The sequence below is a fragment of the Pecten maximus genome, chromosome 15 (assembly GCF_902652985.1).
Source record: "Pecten maximus chromosome 15, xPecMax1.1, whole genome shotgun sequence".
NCBI classification, from domain to species: Eukaryota; Metazoa; Mollusca; class Bivalvia; order Pectinida; family Pectinidae; genus Pecten; species Pecten maximus.
Window position 1 is genome coordinate 12,744,278 of NC_047029.1, and position 21,854 is coordinate 12,766,131.

General features: G+C 33.9%; 1 protein-coding gene across 2 annotated transcripts; it reads right to left on the minus strand.

Moving 5' to 3' along the window:
* Positions 1–5,557: 5,557 nt before the first annotated feature.
* LOC117343885 (solute carrier family 40 member 1-like) lies at positions 5,558–21,854 on the minus strand. 2 transcript variants are annotated; one of them, XM_033906434.1, is made up of 8 exons: positions 21,711–21,854; positions 15,168–15,232; positions 14,301–14,460; positions 12,777–13,022; positions 11,870–12,073; positions 10,528–10,887; positions 9,634–10,098; positions 5,558–9,051 (listed from the first exon to the last, which is right to left on the minus strand). In XM_033906434.1, the coding sequence occupies exons 1-8, from the start codon at positions 21,712–21,714 to the stop codon at positions 8,705–8,707; spliced, it is 1,851 nt and encodes a 616-aa protein (XP_033762325.1). In that variant the 5' UTR covers positions 21,715–21,854; the 3' UTR covers positions 5,558–8,704. The 2 variants fall into 2 exon arrangements, with proteins under 2 accessions (XP_033762325.1, XP_033762324.1); XM_033906433.1 differs by lacking the exon at positions 21,711–21,854 and adding an exon at positions 15,748–15,968.

The following is a 21,854-nucleotide window of genomic DNA, read 5'->3' on the forward strand; positions in this document are numbered from 1 at the left end:
CTGAATGTTTTGTATTGTTTTCATTCATAGTTATAAAATTATGTTAGAATGAAAAAAATGACAAAAAATTTATCGGCACCTACACAAAATCTAGGCCATTGATACAATGTATAATGAACTTGACCCTGGTTTGAGATATATTCATGAATGTATAGAAGGATATAAGGACATATCTGAAATTGACCAGGTATGAATTTGGTCTAAAATAAAACCAACTGTTACCAGAGACCTATATACTATAGTATATAGGTCTCTGCTGTTACCAAAGAAACATTCTTCAAAATTGACATTAATTTATTTTATGTAAACAAGTTGGATTTATGTATTATGGATTGGCATATGAAATAAATGTTGGTCTCATTTCTATTGGCTAATTTAATTTCAGAGCTTTTAAGAATTTAAGTGCAATTTAACAAGCACTCTGAAATCCTGGTTTATCTTATTTTGCAAGTGAGCCAATTTTTCATCTCTGTGGTGTTGAATGATTTTATGATAATTCTTGTTTCATTATCTGATAAAAATTTTCCCTTGAGTCTTAAAAGTTCTATACATTCATTTTATATCTGCTAATAAATAGTTAACAGTTGCTATAGAAACAGCTATTTATAACTGGCTTCATTAGCATATTGTTAGTTATATAAAGCCATAGAATCAGCACAGATTTGAGAGTGTATGTGAATAAGTTATAGAGGACACCAGGTCTTGTCCAGTGTGTCACCTCGATAGATTCAAGGTTAAACGTCACCATAAATATCTTCTAACTTAATATCTTACATATCTTTGATGTTCCTTCTGTTGCTCAAAATTGATATATTTCGAAACAACAAAAAGTAAATGAATACAATTCCAGCAGCAAGTTACAGAGTCAAAATGGCCAGACCTTGCTGCTCAAAAATATCAAAATTGACCATGCCAAGGGAAGTAACTCTTAATCAAAAAAGAAATGTGGAAGTCTTATGTGTGTTAAATTATTTCTTTACTTAAGTCTCTCATCATGGTAGTCATGACCTTTAGACCACATATTACAGGGATGTTAATGGGCAGGCCACTGGTTAAAAATGTTTTAATTTTTTTTTTGTAGTTTCCAGTTAAACGTTTACATTTATTATTCAGGCATGATAAAATATGATAACACCGAGGCAATTCAAATAGTTATATTGTTAAGTATTTTATGTTTAAAGGATGAAAGACTATAAGACATCATTATGCATATTATGGCTTTAGAAAAAAAATCCAGTAAGATTATTTATGTTACATTGGTGACACTAGCTGGATTATTGCTCGTAACTTTTACTTTCAAAAGAATATCAGGGATTATCACAAATTAGATTACAGTAATTTTGGAATATAGAAAATGTTCACTGTGTCACATACTTATATCAGAATAGGGCTAGTGTCTTGTTAACTCATTCAATTTTTCCAAAATTCAGGGTACAGTTGTAGATAAGAAAAGTAATGTCCATTTATAAATAGTAGAATAATTCTAGTAAATGTACCATTCATTGTTTTCGCCCCTTGCACTCTTACTGGAGCATTTTATTTTAATTTCTGATATTCAGATGTAATTAATTAAATTCATTAACACAAGCAAACTGTTTTGGACATTTGAATAATTCTGTGACATTGAATATTTATTTTAAATTTCATTTATTTGTGGTAAAGTTTTCATTTGATTCTATTCAAAACAACTTTGGTAAAGTATATATATAGACTTCAATTATGATGAACAACCACAAAAAGCTCAGTTTCTTAATTCAGCCACCAAATATATATGTGAAAGATATGCCCTGGTCAGCAAAAATCAGTCTATAAAATATCATTTAACAAAATTCAATTACTACACATGATGCACTATTGTATAATTTTCCATTGTGAATGATAAGCTCAATAATGATTTCTTTGATTATCAATGTATTTAATTGATTAATTAATTGATGTATGTGTGATTATTGTGGTTCTACATCCAGATTACTAATTGGTTGTCGCAGTAGGGCGAATGTTAGATTAAAAAGAAAACAATTTGTTTTGTATCCATGTTAGTTAAATATCAATATTCAAGTCATATGTGATCAACATTCAGTCCAATAATTAAACTGTCTGATATTAAAGACTCATTAAGTGTTGTTTTTATATGTGTGGCGCCATCTGGAGGAAAACAAGAGAAATTCAGTACTCGATCAACATGGAATGCTCTCTGAAAAGTCATTGTAACTCACTCTGCGAGATGGTATTCATGAGTTCATGAATGTTCATGAATCATTCATGAACTTTTAAGAATACTGTATTTGATTCATGAAAAAATGTTCATGAATATTCATCAAATACCTCTCATGAACTTTTATGAATAATTTTACAAATTCATTAAGATTCATGATCGTTCATCATATGTGATTATGAACTGTTCATGAATTTTCATGCATTGATGATATTCATTAAAATTCATCAAAATGAATAAAATAGTAAGAACAGTTGATAATGAATTTTGAAGAAGTTTAATGAATGAGAATTTTACTTTAAAATCGAACATTTTCTTGAATAAAAAAATACCTTACATTTTAAATTGAATAACTTAAACTTAATATCTAAAATGTTTTTAAATTTCCATGTCTATATTACAATTTTGTTGTTAGCTTTAAAGAAGAATAAGGAAACTGTACAGGCTTACTAAACCCCTTTATAATAAGAAAACTTAAAATGTCCCACCAAATTTTCCCTGCCCAATAACTTCTAGCAGGAGAGTTCCAATACATGGCAGCCATGAGGCTTTTCTCACACAGATGAACAACATGTTATTTTACAAATGAAGGGAAGTATTTATCTTTGATACCTGGTTAGTGATCAATACAAGACTACCAGGAAAAGAAACATTTAACTCTGGAAGTATGTCAACCTGTTTATAGGTAAGAATTAACTTAAAACCAATCACCATGCATGTGACCTAAATTTACAAAGTGCACATAATATTCAAACAGCTTTGGCATTTCTTAAATTGCATTGCCCATTTAACTAAATTGTACAAACATACATCATATGTTCAATGAGAATTAATGCAATAATGAACATAAATCACTCTTATCTGAAGAATATTAAAATGATTTTGGGTCCACATGATTGTGTACAATACCCATTTCAAGCAGTTATAAATTTGAAACAAGTTATGGATCAATTTGAATACAATTTTTAATGGAAGGACTACAAGGATATTGTCAAACATGCATAATGATACAGTTCATGATGAACTTTGATGAAATTAACTGGTAAAATGCATGCAAATTCATTTTCTAAATACCGGTAAGTTCACATAACTCATGAATGTTCATGATTTAAAAAAAAAATTATTTTGGATTGTCATTTCATTCATGAATTAATCATGAATTGTCACGAATAGAAAAGTTCATGAATATTCATGAACTATGACGATTTGATGAATGAAAATCTTGATTTAAGGATTAATGAATGTTAATGAAATATTTCATTCATGAATATTCATCATAGTTTTAAGTTCATGAATATTCATGAACTAATCATTGTCATGAATAAAAATGTCCTTGAGTATTCATCATAGTTTTAAGTTCATGAATATTCATGAACTAATCATGAATTGTCATGAATGAAAAAGTTCATGAGTATTCATCATAGTTTTAAGTTCATGAATATTCATGAACTAATCATGAATATTTTCATGAACATAATTGGAAAAAATATTCATGAAGTTTTCAGTTCATTAATTTCATGAAAATATTAATTAATAAATCAAGAATATTCATGAATTTTATTCATGAATAATTCATGAACTTTTCATGAATGTTCATGAATGTTCATGAATTATTTATAATCATTTCACAAGGTTGAAATTAAGCAAAATTGTGTAAAATGATCAAAGCATCTCACAAATAACTGTCCTAAACTACACCTGGTCACTTGACACCGAATGCCAGGTATTTGACAAACTGGACCCAAAATGGGTAAACAATGCATCATCTTGCCATCCGAGATACAGCTGTATATCCTCGAGGAACATTGAATACCTTCAATCCACGAGAGTGATCGGCTCAATCAAGCATCTTGGGTGATTAAGTTATCAATATATTAAACAGCAGATCTATATAACATAAAGTCATTCTGGTGAGACTTGTATACTTTGGACAATATCTTAATAAAACAATAAAAGGAAATCAGAAAAGGCACAGAACTGACCCACTTACTATTAAACAGGAAAAACATGAAAAGTGATGACTACCTATGGTATAGATAACTTGTAATAAGTTTCGTATATAATCAAATTTCTTTATACCCAGGGGAGAACAATATTTACGTCCGACCCAGATTTTCCTTTGAAGAAATCAAATCTTTTATACTTGGAGAAGGAACAGAAAAATTAAGATCACAAAGGCACAACTGTAAAAGAGGAGAGAATAGGTCACCTTACTAGCTCAGACTAGTTGACTTTGCCTTCAGCCTAGTGGTAGGATGTGGAGAGTATATGTCACCTTACTAGCTCAGACTAGTTGACTTTGCCTTCAGCCTAGTGGTAGGATGTGGAGAGTATAGGTCGCCTTACTAGCTCAGACTAGTGGGAATTTCCCTTTAGCCTAGTGGTAGGATGTGGAGAGTATAGGTCGCCTTACTAGCTCAGACTAGTGGGAATTTCCCTTTAGCCTAGTGGTAGGATGTGGAGAGTATAGGTCGCCTTACTAGCTCAGACTAGTGGGAATTTCCCTTTAGCCTAGTAGGATGTTCGCTTGGAAAGCGAGAGGTTGCTAATTCAAAGCCCAGCAAGAGCAGGGTTATATTCATTACTCCTTCCTATCACACAACTACCTGTATGGTACCGATTTATATGTATACAAGTTATATAGAGATTTGTTCAATAAGGTAAGCACCATTGTTCTTTCACAAAACAATATGCTTTCAGAAGTGATTGGATAGAGGGAGGCAACACCTACATGAGTTTGAAAACTCATAGAATTCCTTTTGTGTATAAATTTGTAGACAGATAAGATCTGACTCTCCCTAAAATATTAAAATTTACACTATATTAGTTGTTTGTGCTAAAACATTTCTCTGCTTGTTCAATTTTCATGTAATGTAGGCATAACATCACTTAAAATCACAACATGGAAGCATTTTCTCTATACATATATTTACATTTGGATGGCAAAGCCAAGTTATAATGGAGCCGCGGTGGCCAAGTGGTTAAGGTGCTCCGGGTACTCCAGCTTTGCTCCACCTCCAAAACCTGGCATATATGCATCCTTAAATGAATCTCATAGAACATTAAATAAAATAAACCAGGATATAAACCATAAACGAACCAGATAAATTTGGAGTCTATGAGAGCATAACTGGACAGCTAGTGCGAAATATGGCATTTGTCTGCAAAGCTCTTGCATTTAACTTGACCTTAGAAGCCATATCAAGACAGTTTAATGCGTAATATATGTAAATTGATTAGTCAGTATGGTTGTCCTAGTGTTTTATTGGGCGACATAACCGGACATTTTATCTCTCTTCTCTATTTTTTTTACGTAGATTGAATGATAAAGATACAAACACATTATGTTGATTATTTTTGATTTTTAATAGCATATTGATAATAATTACAGCTTTGTGTCACAGCAAAAACAAATATACCAATATAAATCATCATTGTATAATTCATGATAAAAATTAATCACAGAACATATGACTTTACAGTAAAAACAAACTGACCAGCTGTATGTCCATTTCACTGGTACAAGTTAAAAATGAATCTGTCACAAACAGATCAGATATGTATTATCACTGATAAGGAAGACCTTATAGATAAAATACAAAGATTTATCTCCCTTATATAACAAAATATTAGAGTTATCTCCCTTATATAACACAATATTAGAGTTATCTCCCTTATATAACACAATATCAGAGTTATCTCCTTTACCAGTATATAACACAATATTAGAGTTATCTCCCTTATCAGTATATAATGCACTATTAGAGTAATTTCCTGATATAATACTACATGTATATAAGAGTTATCTCCCTTATATAAGGTTAGGGTAAAATATATCTGATCATCAATTGATGTGTTCATTTGTCAAACGTAATGGTATAAACCAGTCACCTATTATTCTATTTTTCCTCAATTTTCAAAATTTTGCTTTTGAAAGGTATCGGTAAGTAATATTGTACAGTATGGACAAAGTAGCATACAGCCTTAACACAAATTCATTTCAGTGAATTGATGCAGGGACATAATATTTTATTATACATGTATATGCAATTTATCTCTTTTAGCTAAAATTTTATTTCTAGGTCGGTGACACAATTGTTCCTATAAACACTTCAATATATAAAATGCTGGTCTGTAATGTTACTAGGTAAATTCAAATACTGACACGATACAAAAAGAAATCCGGTCAATAAATCATGAAGTGAACCTGACACTCGCCATATCTCTATCACAGTATGTTTGCCCATCAATATAGGTAGACAATTCTGAGCACCATATTTTGAGTTCAATTTTTTTTGCATTAACGTGACATAAAACTACTTGATTATTTACATGAAAACATTGTACACCAATTAAAATATTTATATATACCACAAAAATATCTCACAATGGGAATCAACTGTTTCTAAAACAAGAGGCCAAGAGGGCCTGTATCGCAACCCTGCATATTTCAGTGACTTAAAATGGCCAAACACTGTGCATTTCTACAGAAGAACTATTTCAAAGAACTAGCTTTTTTTCCCTATTGAGCTTTGCAATTTAGGCACAAAGGGGGTCAGACAAACCTTTTATACAAAACATATTTCTTTCCCCCAAAAGATACTATACACCAATTTCATACAAGAGAAGAAAGATTTTTAACTGCTTATATTTGTCCTATTGGGCCCCACCCGAATCCCCACCACCTAGGGATGCTACCAGTCAAATATGAGTGATATCCATCTCTTAGTCAAGAGAAGTAGTTTACAGCAATATTGGCAAATTGTTCCTTTTTGACCCTGCCCCTCAGCCCAACTATTTCCTCATATTTACAGATGCTTCCAGTACCTAGAAGGTTAAATTCCAATCAGCAATTAAGAAGAGGTTTTTTTTGTTAAGATTGTTGACTGACGGCGACAGATGCCACGGTATGACATAAGCTCACGTTCAGGTGAGCTAAAAAGCCCACTTACAGTTTGTAGAAGTTTTTTAAGAATAAAAAGAAAATACAAGGTGTGACGTAAAATACATCAGTAATTGTATATAAATGTACTTTATTTGGCACACTCAAACTTTAGCATTTTTCCAAATTTTTAACAGATTATCTCATTGAATTGCACACCAAAATTATTTTATATAGAAACAGTTAATAGAAAGTAAAATTAGCACAATTATAGTTTAGCGTAATGCTTCTGGCACAAAAAGGGCTAGAATGTTTATAGTATATACAGTTGTATGAACATGTTTTCTCTGAAGAGGGTGTCAACTTGAATATAATATTTGCACCTTCCCACCACAAAAACTCCATTAATTATACAGATGTTATAAACAACCTAGTACAAGGTCTGTCATAGCACCAGAGCAACACCACATATACACATCTATAGGTGGAATACTTGTCACACTTCTAACAGGATCAACATACTCTTGTTCCCCTGTAACGAGTCACAATTCTAACAGAATCAACATACCTTGTCCTGTAACAAGTCACAATTCTATCAGGATCAACATACCCTGGTCTGTTGTAACAAGTCACACTCTGTTCCCCTGTAACGAGTCACACTTCTAACAGGATCAACATACCCTGTTTCCCAGTAATGAGTCACAATTCTAAAAGGATCAACATTTATTACATTTTTACCAGTGAAATATCAAAAATTATTCATTCTATAAAAGTGTGAATATGTAACAAAAAAAAATCATACAAAGTCTGCGTAACACAATTTCATCTCCCACACTGCAACACACTTATTGTCATCAAATGAAAAGTTTTTGTCACGAAAAATAATGCCAGTTGGTTGTGCCAATAACCCTGAGGACTGCAACTACCCAAAGTAACATCTGTATTAAGATATCCCGAAGGAAATTTGGTGCCCACCATTGAACTGATGTTAACTGGTTCCATCTATTATCTATAAGTCTATGATTCTAATTAATTTTGATTTTTTTTGTAATTTCTGTACTTTTCTCCTCTTTCCTCGTAATACATCACAGTTCTATTGAATTTTTTTTTAAATTTACTTGTACTTATCTGATCAATGGCAAAACTGAACATGGAAAAAGTTACAAAGAACTACTAATATGAGTTAGAAATAACAAACTTCAGCTGTCAAAATCCAAGATGGCCACCTGTTGGCAATTTTTTACTGATCATTCTCAAGATATTGATCAAGTACAACAAGGTCTTTAGGGAAATGGACCAATCAAGTTTGAGAAACATCCTTGAGGACTTAACAAGAATTTGTGATGACCAAACTTCAACTGTCAAAATCCAAGATGGCCACCTGTTGGCCGTTTTGTTTTCCTCATAAGACTCAAAATCATAATTAACCAGGATTGCTTTACAGACGAATGACTGACGAATGACGATTTGAACAGCCCACTATTTAGCCAGTGTTACTCAGGCCACCCATCATCTAATGGAATCGAGCGTTACTACCAATTGGCAAGGTACAAACCTCTTAATATTTGAGCAAAAATGTATTGAAATGCTGTCCATGGTGAATTTAATCAGGATCTACTTCGACTGTCGTCATCGTCTCTCTGTGTCATGTCTGTTACAGGTAAATCTTTTTTGGAATCCAAACAGACCGCAACTTTTTCAAAATGGAAAAGATGTCCACGAGCTGACCTCGAATATTTAGCATAAAACACCCACCCAATACAAATAAAAGAAAATGAGATCAAGACAAGGATTCCAAACACCTCTGGTTCCGGAGCTACTATAACCATCAGGAACTTCAACATGTCTGCGCACTGATTCAGTGAACTTTGAACTCCATTGACGATTCCACGTTCACGTTCAACGACAGCTTCAAGGAAAAGTTGTGTGATAGTGAGGTCAGCAATCCAAAGCCCTGGATAAAATAAAATGTTATTGATTGTTGTATTATAACATATAGCTTCAGAAAGAAGTGAACCCTCTGACAATCAGAAAAAAATAATGTAGTCAGATAATTAAATGAATGTTAACCAAACAGTGAAGTTCATTATATGACAATCGTCTCAGAACTTTTTCTGATGGCATTTTGGGGCCGTTAACGGGCCCCATTCCCACTAGAAATTATATCATATTGAAGCGAAATTCCCAAGATTTGCAGTTGCCGTTAATTGGCCCCATTCACACTAGAAATTATTTCATATTTAAGTGAAATTCCCAAGATTTGCAGTTAACTCCTGAAAAAAATCTTTCCCAAATCAACAATTTTCTTTCCAAAATGAGACAAAAAGACCCCATCGCAAACCATTGAGAATAATACCAGCATTTACTCATCAAATACATTGTACATGTATCAGAATAGTGTTTTTCCTTTTTTTCATAAAAAAATGCATCATTCCATTTTTAAACAAAGTCAATTAATATTGTAAATTATAATATATTTTTGATATATTTTCTCTGTCTATAGTTAGAACCTCCTCAGAATATACAATGTACTCACCAAATCGAGCAGCAATTATTCCGCCCATCAACAGTGAAATAGAGATGTAGGAGTCCGGTCCTTCATTTTCTCCTCCTCCCGTCGCGTTACATAAAACACTCTGATTGGCTAGAATCAAATCTGAAGTGTAATTATATCCCAGAGTTGTTTCATTTGTAGCAAAAATAATTGTTTGATTATTATCAATTAAACTGACATTATTACATTTATTTAAATCAACCATCTCCCCTTTCGGAAGTCTCGACTTATAGAGGAGATCAAAAGGACTGCCAGGTGCCCAAACAGCTGCCACACACAATGTGAGGACGAGAATCTCGGCCAAAAAGCCAAATAATCCTGTCCTTTCCAGGCCGATCCGTCTCCGGATGTACGGATAGACAACAGTTCCCAGAATTCCTACAAGGGCACCAGCTGCCATTAAAAATCCCAAAATAGATTCGGAGATGCCCTGTGATATAGCATAGCCTGAAATAAGAGGTAAATCATGATAAATAAATTACAGTTGATATCTGTAATTTCAAAGTACAAACAATACTTATAATAAATCTAAATTAATACTTCATTTAGATAAGCTGAGCCATTCAAAAATCCTAAAAGGGCAATGACTAGATTAAGATTGCCTTTGTTTCCAAAATGTCATTTCCATCATGACTGCTACAGGATCAAGTTTTTTTACACCTCATCGTACATCAAAGTTTCATTATAAACATTGTGCTAAGAATTAGTTCAGACTTTTATATATACAATTGAAAAGTGGACTGGTTTTTTTGTCCAATGGCCATTTTTTGTTAACTAAAAAGTAGGGATAGTATTGGAGGGGTGTCCATTATGAGTTTTTACTCTTGCCGATTAGGTACAAACACATTTTAATAAATGAATTTATCTTAAACTTACCAGTGGTGATGTTATCAAATCCCAGAACTGTCATGTATAACATAGATAGGCCCAGGCCAGCGAATGCCACATCATATTTCATGTAGGTACTCCAGCCTCGATACAAAATAATAAAGCTTTTAAAAACCTTCCCTAGACAACGGCCACAATTTCCTCGAGAACTTGAATCATCAGGCTCCTCATCTCCCGTCATACTTTTAATAGCCCTCTCTGTTTTAAGACTGGTTTCATCAAGATCCAGTGGCTGTTTGTTTTGTTGATGTGAACTGCCTGCAGGTCCAAGATCTTCATTGACAGTGATTTGTTCTTCATTCATCAATGGAGAATTTTTATCAGTAGGTTCTTCAACTGATCCACGATCTGTAGGAAAATAAAGGGGTAAGATCAGCTCAGAGTGAAAAAGACACTTTGTAGAATGTTTTACAGTGGAAATTTGGGATATTACTAGCACTTGTATGCCTATTCGGGGCCTATTAAAAACACACATGTATACATATCAGACAAAATGAATATGCCTATTCGGGGCCTATTAAAAACACACATGAATACATATCAGACAAAATGAATATGCCTATTCGGGGCCTACTAAAAACACACATGAATACATATCAGACAAAATGAATATGCCTATTCGGGGCCTACTAAAAACACACATGAATACATATCAGACAAAATGAATATGCCTATTCGGGGCCTACTAAAAACACACATGAATACATATCAGACAAAATGAATATGCCTATTCGGGGCCTACTAAAAACACACATGTATACATATCAGACAGAATAAAAGTAAATGCACACTAACACAATAACACGATTGTAAGCAGAAAACAAGTTTGTTTAGGAATGATGACAACAACAAGAACCAGTATTTGTATGAAGGGGAGACATATTGAAGTCTATAGAGCAAGGATGGGGTTATGAAGGAACACACATTATAGATTAGAATTTTTAATTTTCCTTCACCGTGAAGCGATAAAAAGACTGTTCATAAACCTTTGTTGTATACTGATCTGAGAGTTTGTACCAGTATAACCAGTCTTGGATGTTGAGAAGCCTTTATTTCCAATATTAATTATATATATAAGTTTATCATATATTAAGTTTTTCACTGCTCCGAGGGCAGAACGCTACATAAGAGAATTTACCTGTGTTTTTCACTACTCCGAGGGCAAAATGCTGTAAGGAGAACTTACCTTTGTTTTTCACTACTCTGAGGACAAAACGCTGTAAGGAGAACTTACCTTTGTTTTTCACTGCTCTGAGGGCAAAATGCTGTAAGGAGAACTTACCTTTGTTTTTCACTGCTCTGAGGGCAAAATGCTGTAAGGAGAACTTACCTTTATTTTTCACTGCTTTGAGGGCTGGCACTTCCTCATATACTTTCACAATAAAAATATATTCTATCACAACCGACACCAAGTTCCAAGCGGCTATAAAAAGAGCGCCGTAGCCAATCACAGTGAAGGCAATTATCTGTCCAGTGACAACGGGAGCCAAGATCAGGGTCGTAAGGTCGATTGATCTTAGGAAGGAGGTCATACCTGTAATAAAGGTTAACAGGTGTTTTATATCTCTGTTAGACATGACTATCTCACAGATACTTTTCTTGCTATAAATAGACAATGTGGCATTAAAATGTGACATTTAATATGCAATTTTGTATTCTTTATTTGGTCAATCCTGTACATATGGAACTAAAATTCAGAAAATTTGTTGAAATTTGTTTTCTTCTTAACATTGAATCAGCTAGTGTTTTAATCTTTTTACTGTTGGTCTGTCATTATTGTCACCATCTATAGCATTCCAATATACAGTAGTATATAGCTTTGAGCCTTTGTTTTCCATTTTGGTGGTGTAAAAACTAGTGGGAAAAGACAAGGCAAATTCTCCATTGAGAAAATGGCCTTATGGTAGATGGCAAAATTCTATCATATCTGTTTAGTTATGTGTAATTGTGACGTTCACAAGTGTATGTTTGGTATGATGGTATAGAAGGGAAATGGCTCACTGTGACACTTATGTCCACGCATGGACGAATTTCTATTTGGAGATTAAAGTAGATTTGGTTATATTTGAATTCTAGAGTTGACAAAAAGTTGGACCTATATCTAAAGATATTTAATTTTTTAGAAATTCTGATATCAATTTAACCTACTAGCAGTATTATCTTGAAATTAAGATACTAACCATATAAAAGTTTTACAAAACCAAAACAAATGTATAATCAGATTAAATTTTTCATACTTGCTAGCAAGTCTTTGTCTCGTCCACAAATAACAACAATCCAGTCGCGCTCCACTGCTATTTTGCGCCCCTCGCTTGCCAGGTTTCCTATAATCGAGATGATGATGATGACAGCATAGGACAGGTCGGCCAATCCCTGTTGGGGCCACACCTCCTTAATCTCGTCATGATACTGGAATACGAAGTACACCAGGATGGAACACAGACACACACTCAGGTTCTGTATCACTAACGTCCACTTCGCGGCTATGGAAACAAAACACATAACAAAGATGTTTAAAATACTAGAGTTGTCGAACTCAAAATATACATATATAGGATGGGTGTGTCTATATTCTGGTCATTTTGTGTACATAGGTTAAGAGGTTCATGAGATATGTCTTGTACACATATATTTTTTTTTTATTAGTGGTCAAGCACGATGACCACCCAAATGTAATAGACTGCAAATCTTCTTACCACATTGTATTATCATGAGAAATTTTAGGATATCCACTCTTCTATCATGCATTTTTAACAGTATATTCCTAATTCTATTTTAGTAACAGTGACCTTGACCTTAATCACTTTTAAGACCCCTAACTGCATATGACATTGTATCACCATGTGAAATTTCAGAAATGTTGGCTTCTGTACTCAGAGATAAACTATGAATAGAAATGTGCTGTCAAGCTAGTGAGGTGAACTAAAACTCCCACTTATTACCACCAGACTAAGCAAATAAAGTGACCTCATACTCTTCACTTATTCCCACCAGTCTGAGAAAGTATGGTGACCTCAAACTCTCCACTTATTCCCACCAGTCTGAGCTAGTAAAGTGACCTCAAACTCTCCACTTATTCTCACCAGTCTGAGATAGTAAAGTGACCTCAAACTCTCCACTTATTCTCACCAGTCTGAGATAGTAAGGTGACCTCAAACTCTCCACTTATTCCCACCAGTCTGAGATAGTAAGTTGACCTCAAACTCTCTACTTATTCTCACCTGTCTGAGTTAGTAAGGTGACCTCAAACTCTCCACTTATTCCCACCAGTCTGAGCTTGTAAGTTGACCTCAAACTCTCAACTTATTCTCACCAGTCTGAGCTTGTAAGTTGACCTCAAACTCTCCACTTATTCTCACCAGTCTGAGATCGTAAGGTGACCTCAAACTCTCCACTTATTCTCACCGGTCTGAGATAGTAAAGTGACCTCAAACTCTCCACTTATTCCCACCAGTCTGAGCTTGTAAGTTGACCTCAAACTCTCAACTTATTCTCACCAGTCTGAGCTTGTAAGTTGACCTCAAACTCTCCACTTATTCTCACCAGTCTGAGATCGTAAGGTGACCTCAAACTCTCCACTTATTCTCACCGGTCTGAGATAGTAAAGTGACCTCAAACTCTCTGCTTATTCCCACCAGTCTGAGATAGTATGGTGACCTGAAATTCTCCACTTATTCCCACCGCCAGAGATCTTAAGGTGACCTCAAACTCTCCACTTTAACATACACAATCTATAACACACATGCAGTTGATCATATTACCAGAAAGTCTGGCTGTCTTGTCGACCCAGTCGCCAACGATGGCTCCCAGTAACAAGATGGCACCGCCATTAGCGAATCCGTAGACAGCAACCAGTCTGAGGGATATTGGCTCCAACTGAACAAGGAAAATTCCGACTCCAAAGGACCACATCCTGTCGCCCTGGAAAAGGTCAAAGGTCAATGTTACCTATGTAACCATGTTTGTAATTTAAATCATGATTGTTTCACTGTATATAAATAACATTGTTATACATCCCTGCTTTACAACAACAGGTTTGTCATCTCTAGACTGATATGTTGTCAGATCAGATTTAAATTCAAAGACAAAGATTTTTTTTCAATGAACAGTTTGTTAATATCCATTCAATCTACTTTTGGAATTGTGTGTACGTTTTCATTTCAGCAAATCTTGACATAGAAGATATTTCATGTCAAAATCCTAAGATTTACAAATTTAATTTAAGTGAAAATTACGGACAATGTTTTAAATTTTTGAAATTCAAAAAAAATTAAGTTCTTGATATTTGGGAATATACCTACCTGGTACCTGATAATTTATGACTAAAACTTATTGTCCACATCATTGGGAGGGTTGGTAAGTATAAACTTATATACAGTGCATGTGTATGTTCAAAGTTGGTTCCAAAAGATCAAATCTACATGAAGTAGATAATTATAAGTTACAAGGGGTGTGACTTCAAACCTTCACATAAATATTACAACAATGTGTTATTTCTGAAGTGTTTTTGATAAGGGCATAAAGAAATATGTTAGAGTATTTTTGAAATGATTACATCACCAGTTGGAACATGTAACACAATCTACATCATCAAGCATGAATTGAACTAATTATTTATTTATACGAACCCAGGCGGACAGGAAGTGGCTGATGTAAACAAACCATCGCGTCTTTGCTTCCAATTTCTCCTTGGCTAAAAACATAAGATTATTATTATAAATATACATTATGTTACAACCAAAGTTTTTTGTCAGGGAAATGCTAAAAAGTCACAAAAGTAACCTTTAACCTTCATCACAATCCATACTGAAACTTTTGACCTTTATACCACAAACAAAACAGTAAACTTTGACCTTCATCACAAACTGTGACCTTAGACCTTCACCACAAACCAAGCTGTAACCTTTAAGTTGACCTTCATCACAAACCAAACTCTAACCTTTGTTCTTCATCACAAATAAAACAACAGCCTTTGTCCAGCCACAAATTAAAATGTTTTGTTTGAAAGAGTTTTTCAGGAAATAAAGTTATTCCATTCAAAATTTTCTAATTATTAATCTTGAGATTTAACTACTCTTTTGTTGAAAGTACCTTTGTTTCTCTAAATATCATTGTGACCTGACAACAAAAGAATATTTCTATATATGTACATGTAATCAGTAAATATTACATAAAGGTTTATATAATTCACAATAAATCCCCTCTCACCTATCTGATCTCTCCGCCAGGTATAGTAATCCTGTTTATACCCTGTTGTACAGGTAAAGCCATTATCACCATACTCGTCAATGCTACTCTCACTTTTCAATAGACTGGTTTCCTCCTCCACTTTATTTTTGGAAGGCATACTTCACTTACTACCAGTACACAAATATCAATACAATGCTTCGTATTTTTACTTCACACAATTGTTTTGCCTACGTGCTCAAATGCAAGCTACGTCCATCAGAATAGACTACCCTTGGAGAGATTTTTATAAGGCCAACCTTAGAAAATTTGGTTCACAGATCAACCCAAACCAAAAGTGGGCAAGATATTTCACACATAAAAACAACATAAGTTACTATGGTTACATCGTGTACATGTTATTAAAATATCAACCTAACAACCAACCCTTAGCTAAATAAGGACCAAACTAAACAGAGGTCTAAACTAAAAAAGGTTTGAACTAAATAAATAACCGAACTAAAACATGGACTTAAATAAACAAAGGACTGAACTAAACAAAGGACCAAACTAAACAAAGGACCAAACTAAACAAAGGACCAAACTAAACAAAGGACCAAACTAAGCAAAGGACTTAACTAAACAAAGGACCAAACTAAACAAAGGATTGAACTAAACAAAGGACTGAACTAAACAAAGGACTGAACTAAACAAAGGATTGAACTAAACAAAGGACTGAACTAAACAAAGGTCTGAACTAAACAAAGGACTGAACTAAACAAAGGACCAAACTAAACAAAGGACCAAACTAAACAAAGGACCAAACTAAACAAAGGACTTAACTAAACAAAGGACTTAACTAAACAAAGGACCAAACTAAACAAAGGATTGAACTAAACAAAGGACTTAACTAAACAAAGGACCAAACTAAACAAAGGATTGAACTATACAAAGGACTGAACTAAACAAAGGACCAAACTGAACAAAAGACCAAACTAAACAAAGGACTGAACTAAACAATGGACCAAACTAAACAAAGGATTGAATTAAACAAACGACTGAACTAAACAAAGGACCAAACTAAACAAAGGACCAAACTAAACAAAGGATTGAACTAAACAAAGGACTGAACTAAACATACAACTGAACTAAACAAAGGACTGAACTAAACAAAGGACCAAACTAAACAAAGGATTGAACTAAACAAAGGACCAAACTGAACAAAAGACCAAACTAAACAAAGGATTGAACTAAACAAAGGACTGAACTAAACATACAACTGAACTAAACATACAACTGAACTAAACAAACGACTGAACTAACCTTGCCATAAATATTACAACAGTGACTAATGTCACAAGAAGCAGAATAATCATCTATCTTGTTTTTTCTCCTTTCTAATTGTTTTCTGATTTTAAGTTCTTAACAGTATATTGGTTTTTGTCTAAGTTTTTAGTGATTTCTGTGAACATTCTCCTGTTTCCAGAAGATTTATACACTGTATACTCTTTTGCCAATTTTTAGAACAGTAAAATTCATAACCAATATGGTACATATAGTAATTTGAGCATTTTTCATAATCATTTAACATAATACATTCAACACAACACAAATTTACTACGAATCGGCCTTTTCATAAAAATAGTACACCATAATTATAACAACTTGATTCTAATACAGACCTAGAATGAGGGTATTGGTATAATATTAATCGTACAGATACATGTCCATGCATATTTAAATCCGTTTCTCAGTGTAGTAAACATCGCTACTCAATCCAACAATTACCACATGCCTGCTAATCGGCACACTCATGTGTTCAGCAGTTCTGTAAAGATGTTAATAAATGCTATTTCAGAGTTCTGTAATGAACCCACCCCCTACTTTAGATCAAGATTTTTTGAATACATTTTGTATTTTATTCGTGAGTAGGAAATAAAAACATGTGCATAAATTTTATTACTTATACTGCAAGTTACTTTAATAGCTTGTATTAACACAAAGCTTTGAGTGAAAATCCATTGAACCTAACTTTAAGTTGACAGACAAATGGGATCTTAATGCTTTTGGTTTGTTTTTGTTTAACGTCCTATTAATAGCCAGGGTCATTTAAGGACGTGCCAGGTTTTGGAGGTGGAGGAAAGCCGGAGTACCCGGAGAAAAACCACCGGCCTACAGTCAGTACCTGGCAACTGCCCAACGTAGGTTTTGAACTCGCAACCCAGAGGTGGAGGGCTAGTGATAAAGTGTCGGGACACCTTAACCACTCGGCCACCTCGGGGATCTTAATGCTGAGCGATCTGATACTGATCTGTATCAAAAAGTTTTCCTTAAATCCATCATTTCTGATTTAGCATTGATATATCATAACATGTATTAGTGGATCTTAATTTCTTTTTGTCTTTGATATCATAGGAAATTGACATTTTGTTAGATATTGATTTAAACTAAAAGTATACCATTTCTATAAGATTAATCATTTAAAATTAACAGGGAAAATTATATATATCTCGAAGTTAGTGTTAATGGTATCTTCAATAACTAACAGATGGTATGTAAGTTATAAAACCAGAATGAAATGAATCAGACTTGGTGGTGACTCTACACAAATGAGTTGGTATTTAATTATGTCGATGCCCAGGTAACACTGACCTTAACTCATTCATGTGGATGCATAATCAAATATATACCTATAGAGTATCTACATACCAGTAAGATGTCTGTGAAACATTGGGTAAGTGTGTACATTTCTGTCATTCCTTGTTGAAAACTTCAATATCTATATATATATATACATAAGTGTCTTTTTATTCAAATCACTGGTTACCTTTGTTTTTATTTTTAGCTGAGGTTCAGTACACAATTTTGATTTTATGTACAGTGCTTCAGAATTTAGAACAGTGGACAACCCAAACCCACCTTCAAAGTGAATGAAAAAAAAACAGAAATACCAGTCAGGATGGAAAACGATTTTGTTTCTGGCTACCAGAAGGGAAGTATGACTTATGTATGGTATATATCATATACCATGATATTACTTGTGTTAAATTGTTGATTTTCTATTTGAAATTATCATTACTACTGTAAAAGTGTATACAGATATAAGGTCACCTTACAAGCTCAGACTGGCCGGAATTTCTCTTTATCCATGTGGTATAGGATATTTGTCTTGAGAACAAATTAAAAGATCGCTTGTTCAAAGCCCGGCACAAGCAGGGTATTTTTCATTACTCCTTCCTATTACAGATTTGGTGGCACCGACCTCTCCAAGAAAAAAGCTATAGGAGATTGAGAGGCTTCCTCGGAACTATAGAACCTCGGTTGTGGTTGTCTTTGGGGACAAAGACTTTGTGAAGAAGGTAGTAGTGTAAAAGTAGAGAGTATAAGGTTACCTTACTAGCTCAGACTAGTGGAAATCTCCCTTTAGCCTATAAATGGAAGGATGTCTGCCTTGAGAGCAAGAGGTCGCTAGCTCGAAGCCCAGCACATACAGGATATTTTTCATTACTCCTTCCTACTAAACTACAAATACTTTGTTGATAAACATCTAAGCTATCCATTCCATTTCCAAGGTGTAATTAAGTTCAATATTCATTGATAATTCTGATATGTGTAATTAGTTTACATAAATCAACCACTAGATAATTAAGACAGGGTCATAATATTTGGCCTTGGAAATGTTCAAATATCTCTAAAGATACTAAATAAACATAAGAGACTCATTTGCATTTAAATAACTAATTAATAACATAATAACCTCTCTGGCAATTGACCAGTTTACCAATGCACTGTTACCAGCCTCTGAAGAAGAAAAATCAGCTTAGAGAAGATTGGTCAACCATAGCGAGTGGTCGCTAGTTTGATGCACAGCACAAGCAGGATACAGGGTACGGGATACAATTAGAACTTGATTGTAGTGTTGATCATTGTGCCATGTTAGTACATCGGTCACCAGCCAGTGACCTTTTTTTGTTTTTGGGGTTAACAATCTCTCAGCTGAGTTCTAATGCTTGATTCTACCACAATACCCTGTGTTATTCAACTCTCGGACCATCAGTTAATCATTACAGCTGTTGATTAACAATCTGTTTATACCACACATGGTATAAACTCTGTACGCATTTTGATTGGCTAACACGGTGAACTTTGACCCAAGCTGCAATTGTTATTGACGTCATCAATAATCTAATGACGTCACATCACCAGGTCCCGGACGTCACCGGTACACTTTATTTGCATACGCGAAATTATACTTGGCCACGTTTCACTTTGATTCAAGCCGATATTATTGTGGTAGAAACAGGTCACACGACTCGAAATTGTTGGATATGGAATTTATTTCACACTCGTAAGTTATTTTTTAAAAGTTGCAAAAGACACTCGCTAAAGCTCGTGTCCTTTGTAACTTTTAAAAAATAACTTACGAGTGTGAAATAAATTCCATATCCAACAACCACTTGTTGTGTAACCTCTATTTATCTCCCACTTGTTTGAAACAAAGTGTAGAATCAGACATACCCATGAGACCAAGATTATAAAGCTCAATTCCATTTATAATGTTAATATTCTATTGATAATAATAATAATAATTAGTTAGGTAAAAGCATGGTAAAGAAGTAAACATCTATCACAGATTTCATGACTAAGTGTAAGATATATGCAAGTATGATGGTAGAGATTTAGTATAAATCAAACCATTTTGTTTTGCTTAATTTGTAATTGGTATTTCAGATTTTGATACTCCTTCATACTAGTATGTACAAAGGAAGTCAAAGTGGCACTGGATTAGAGTAGAACATATAGGGATTTCATGATTTTAGGAAGACAACTGCTGTTCCGATATAGAAATTTTAATATTTGATTAATTCTACCGAATGATATCAAGACAAATGATTCTTCACACTGAATATTATCTAGTACAACCCCAAAGTAATTAAATGAAATTTGTGAACCAACAACATGTTCAAAACAGGAGATTTTGAAAATATCTTCTGAAATTTTGATTAATTTTCTCTTGGGGCCAAAACGGATAGTTTCAGTTTTGCTAAGGTGAAAAGATCATTTGTTGTCAACTAGCCCATTGTGACAAGACTACAAAACAGTATAGACAGTAAAGAAGAAATAGTGAAGAAATTGTGACTCTTTGTTTGAAAAATAATGGCAGTAAGTTATCTGCATATAAAAAAAGGTTGCATAATTCTGTTGTCTATGCTAATTCTCATATCATTGACATCAATTAGAAATACATGTAGAAGTGGATCCAGTAAACCACATTGGGGGACCCCATATTGCACATTTACCATTGGGGAGCTAACTCCATAAAGTTTTCACATAGGATGGAGAGTGATTGACAAATCAAAAGCTTTTTATAGGTCAAATAGAACCATACCATTAAAGTATTAAACCTTTTATATTTGTGATTTGATAAAGTCAGTTAGATAGATTAGACAAGAGTTGAGTATGACTTCCTGATAGTTAATGGTAAATTATTAGATATTATGTAATTTTTAAGCAGACTAATGACTATATGCCTATAAAGATTTCACAAAGATTTTTGAAACAATACTGAGAACAGCTTCAACAATGACTGGACAGTAAGATGATAGGGCTAGTCTACAATTAGTATGGTGAAACACAGTAAACATTACGGCCAGGAAGGGTCAATTAGGGCCACTTACGGTCACAGTAGAGTCTTGGCATCAAAGTCGACAGTGAGTGGATATATTTTGTTGAATAACGTTACTTTTGGGTTAACCAAATCATGGGTTTATTTAAAGTTCAAACTACATTTGCAAACGTTTATTTCAATTACCAATATTTGAATTCATAGCAATGAAAAGGGCAATATACTCGACATGTGGGCCAAAGTTACAAAAGTAGGCCTAATGAAGCAGTGATATGTATGATGATAAGGTCACTGCAGACACTGACACAGCCCTGGTATCGGCGACTGCATGATCATTATGATTTGTACGAATGAAGGGCGGTTGTCATGGCCTACTCACCCATCCTGGTTATGTTATGTTGTGTTTTAGATATATGTGCATCATAAGAGAGCGAACGGGTGTGCAGAAACTGTTATTTCGTTCGCAATAGCAGCAAACACCTGCCTATTTTCATGCATGCAATAGGTAAACAATCGGTGTCAA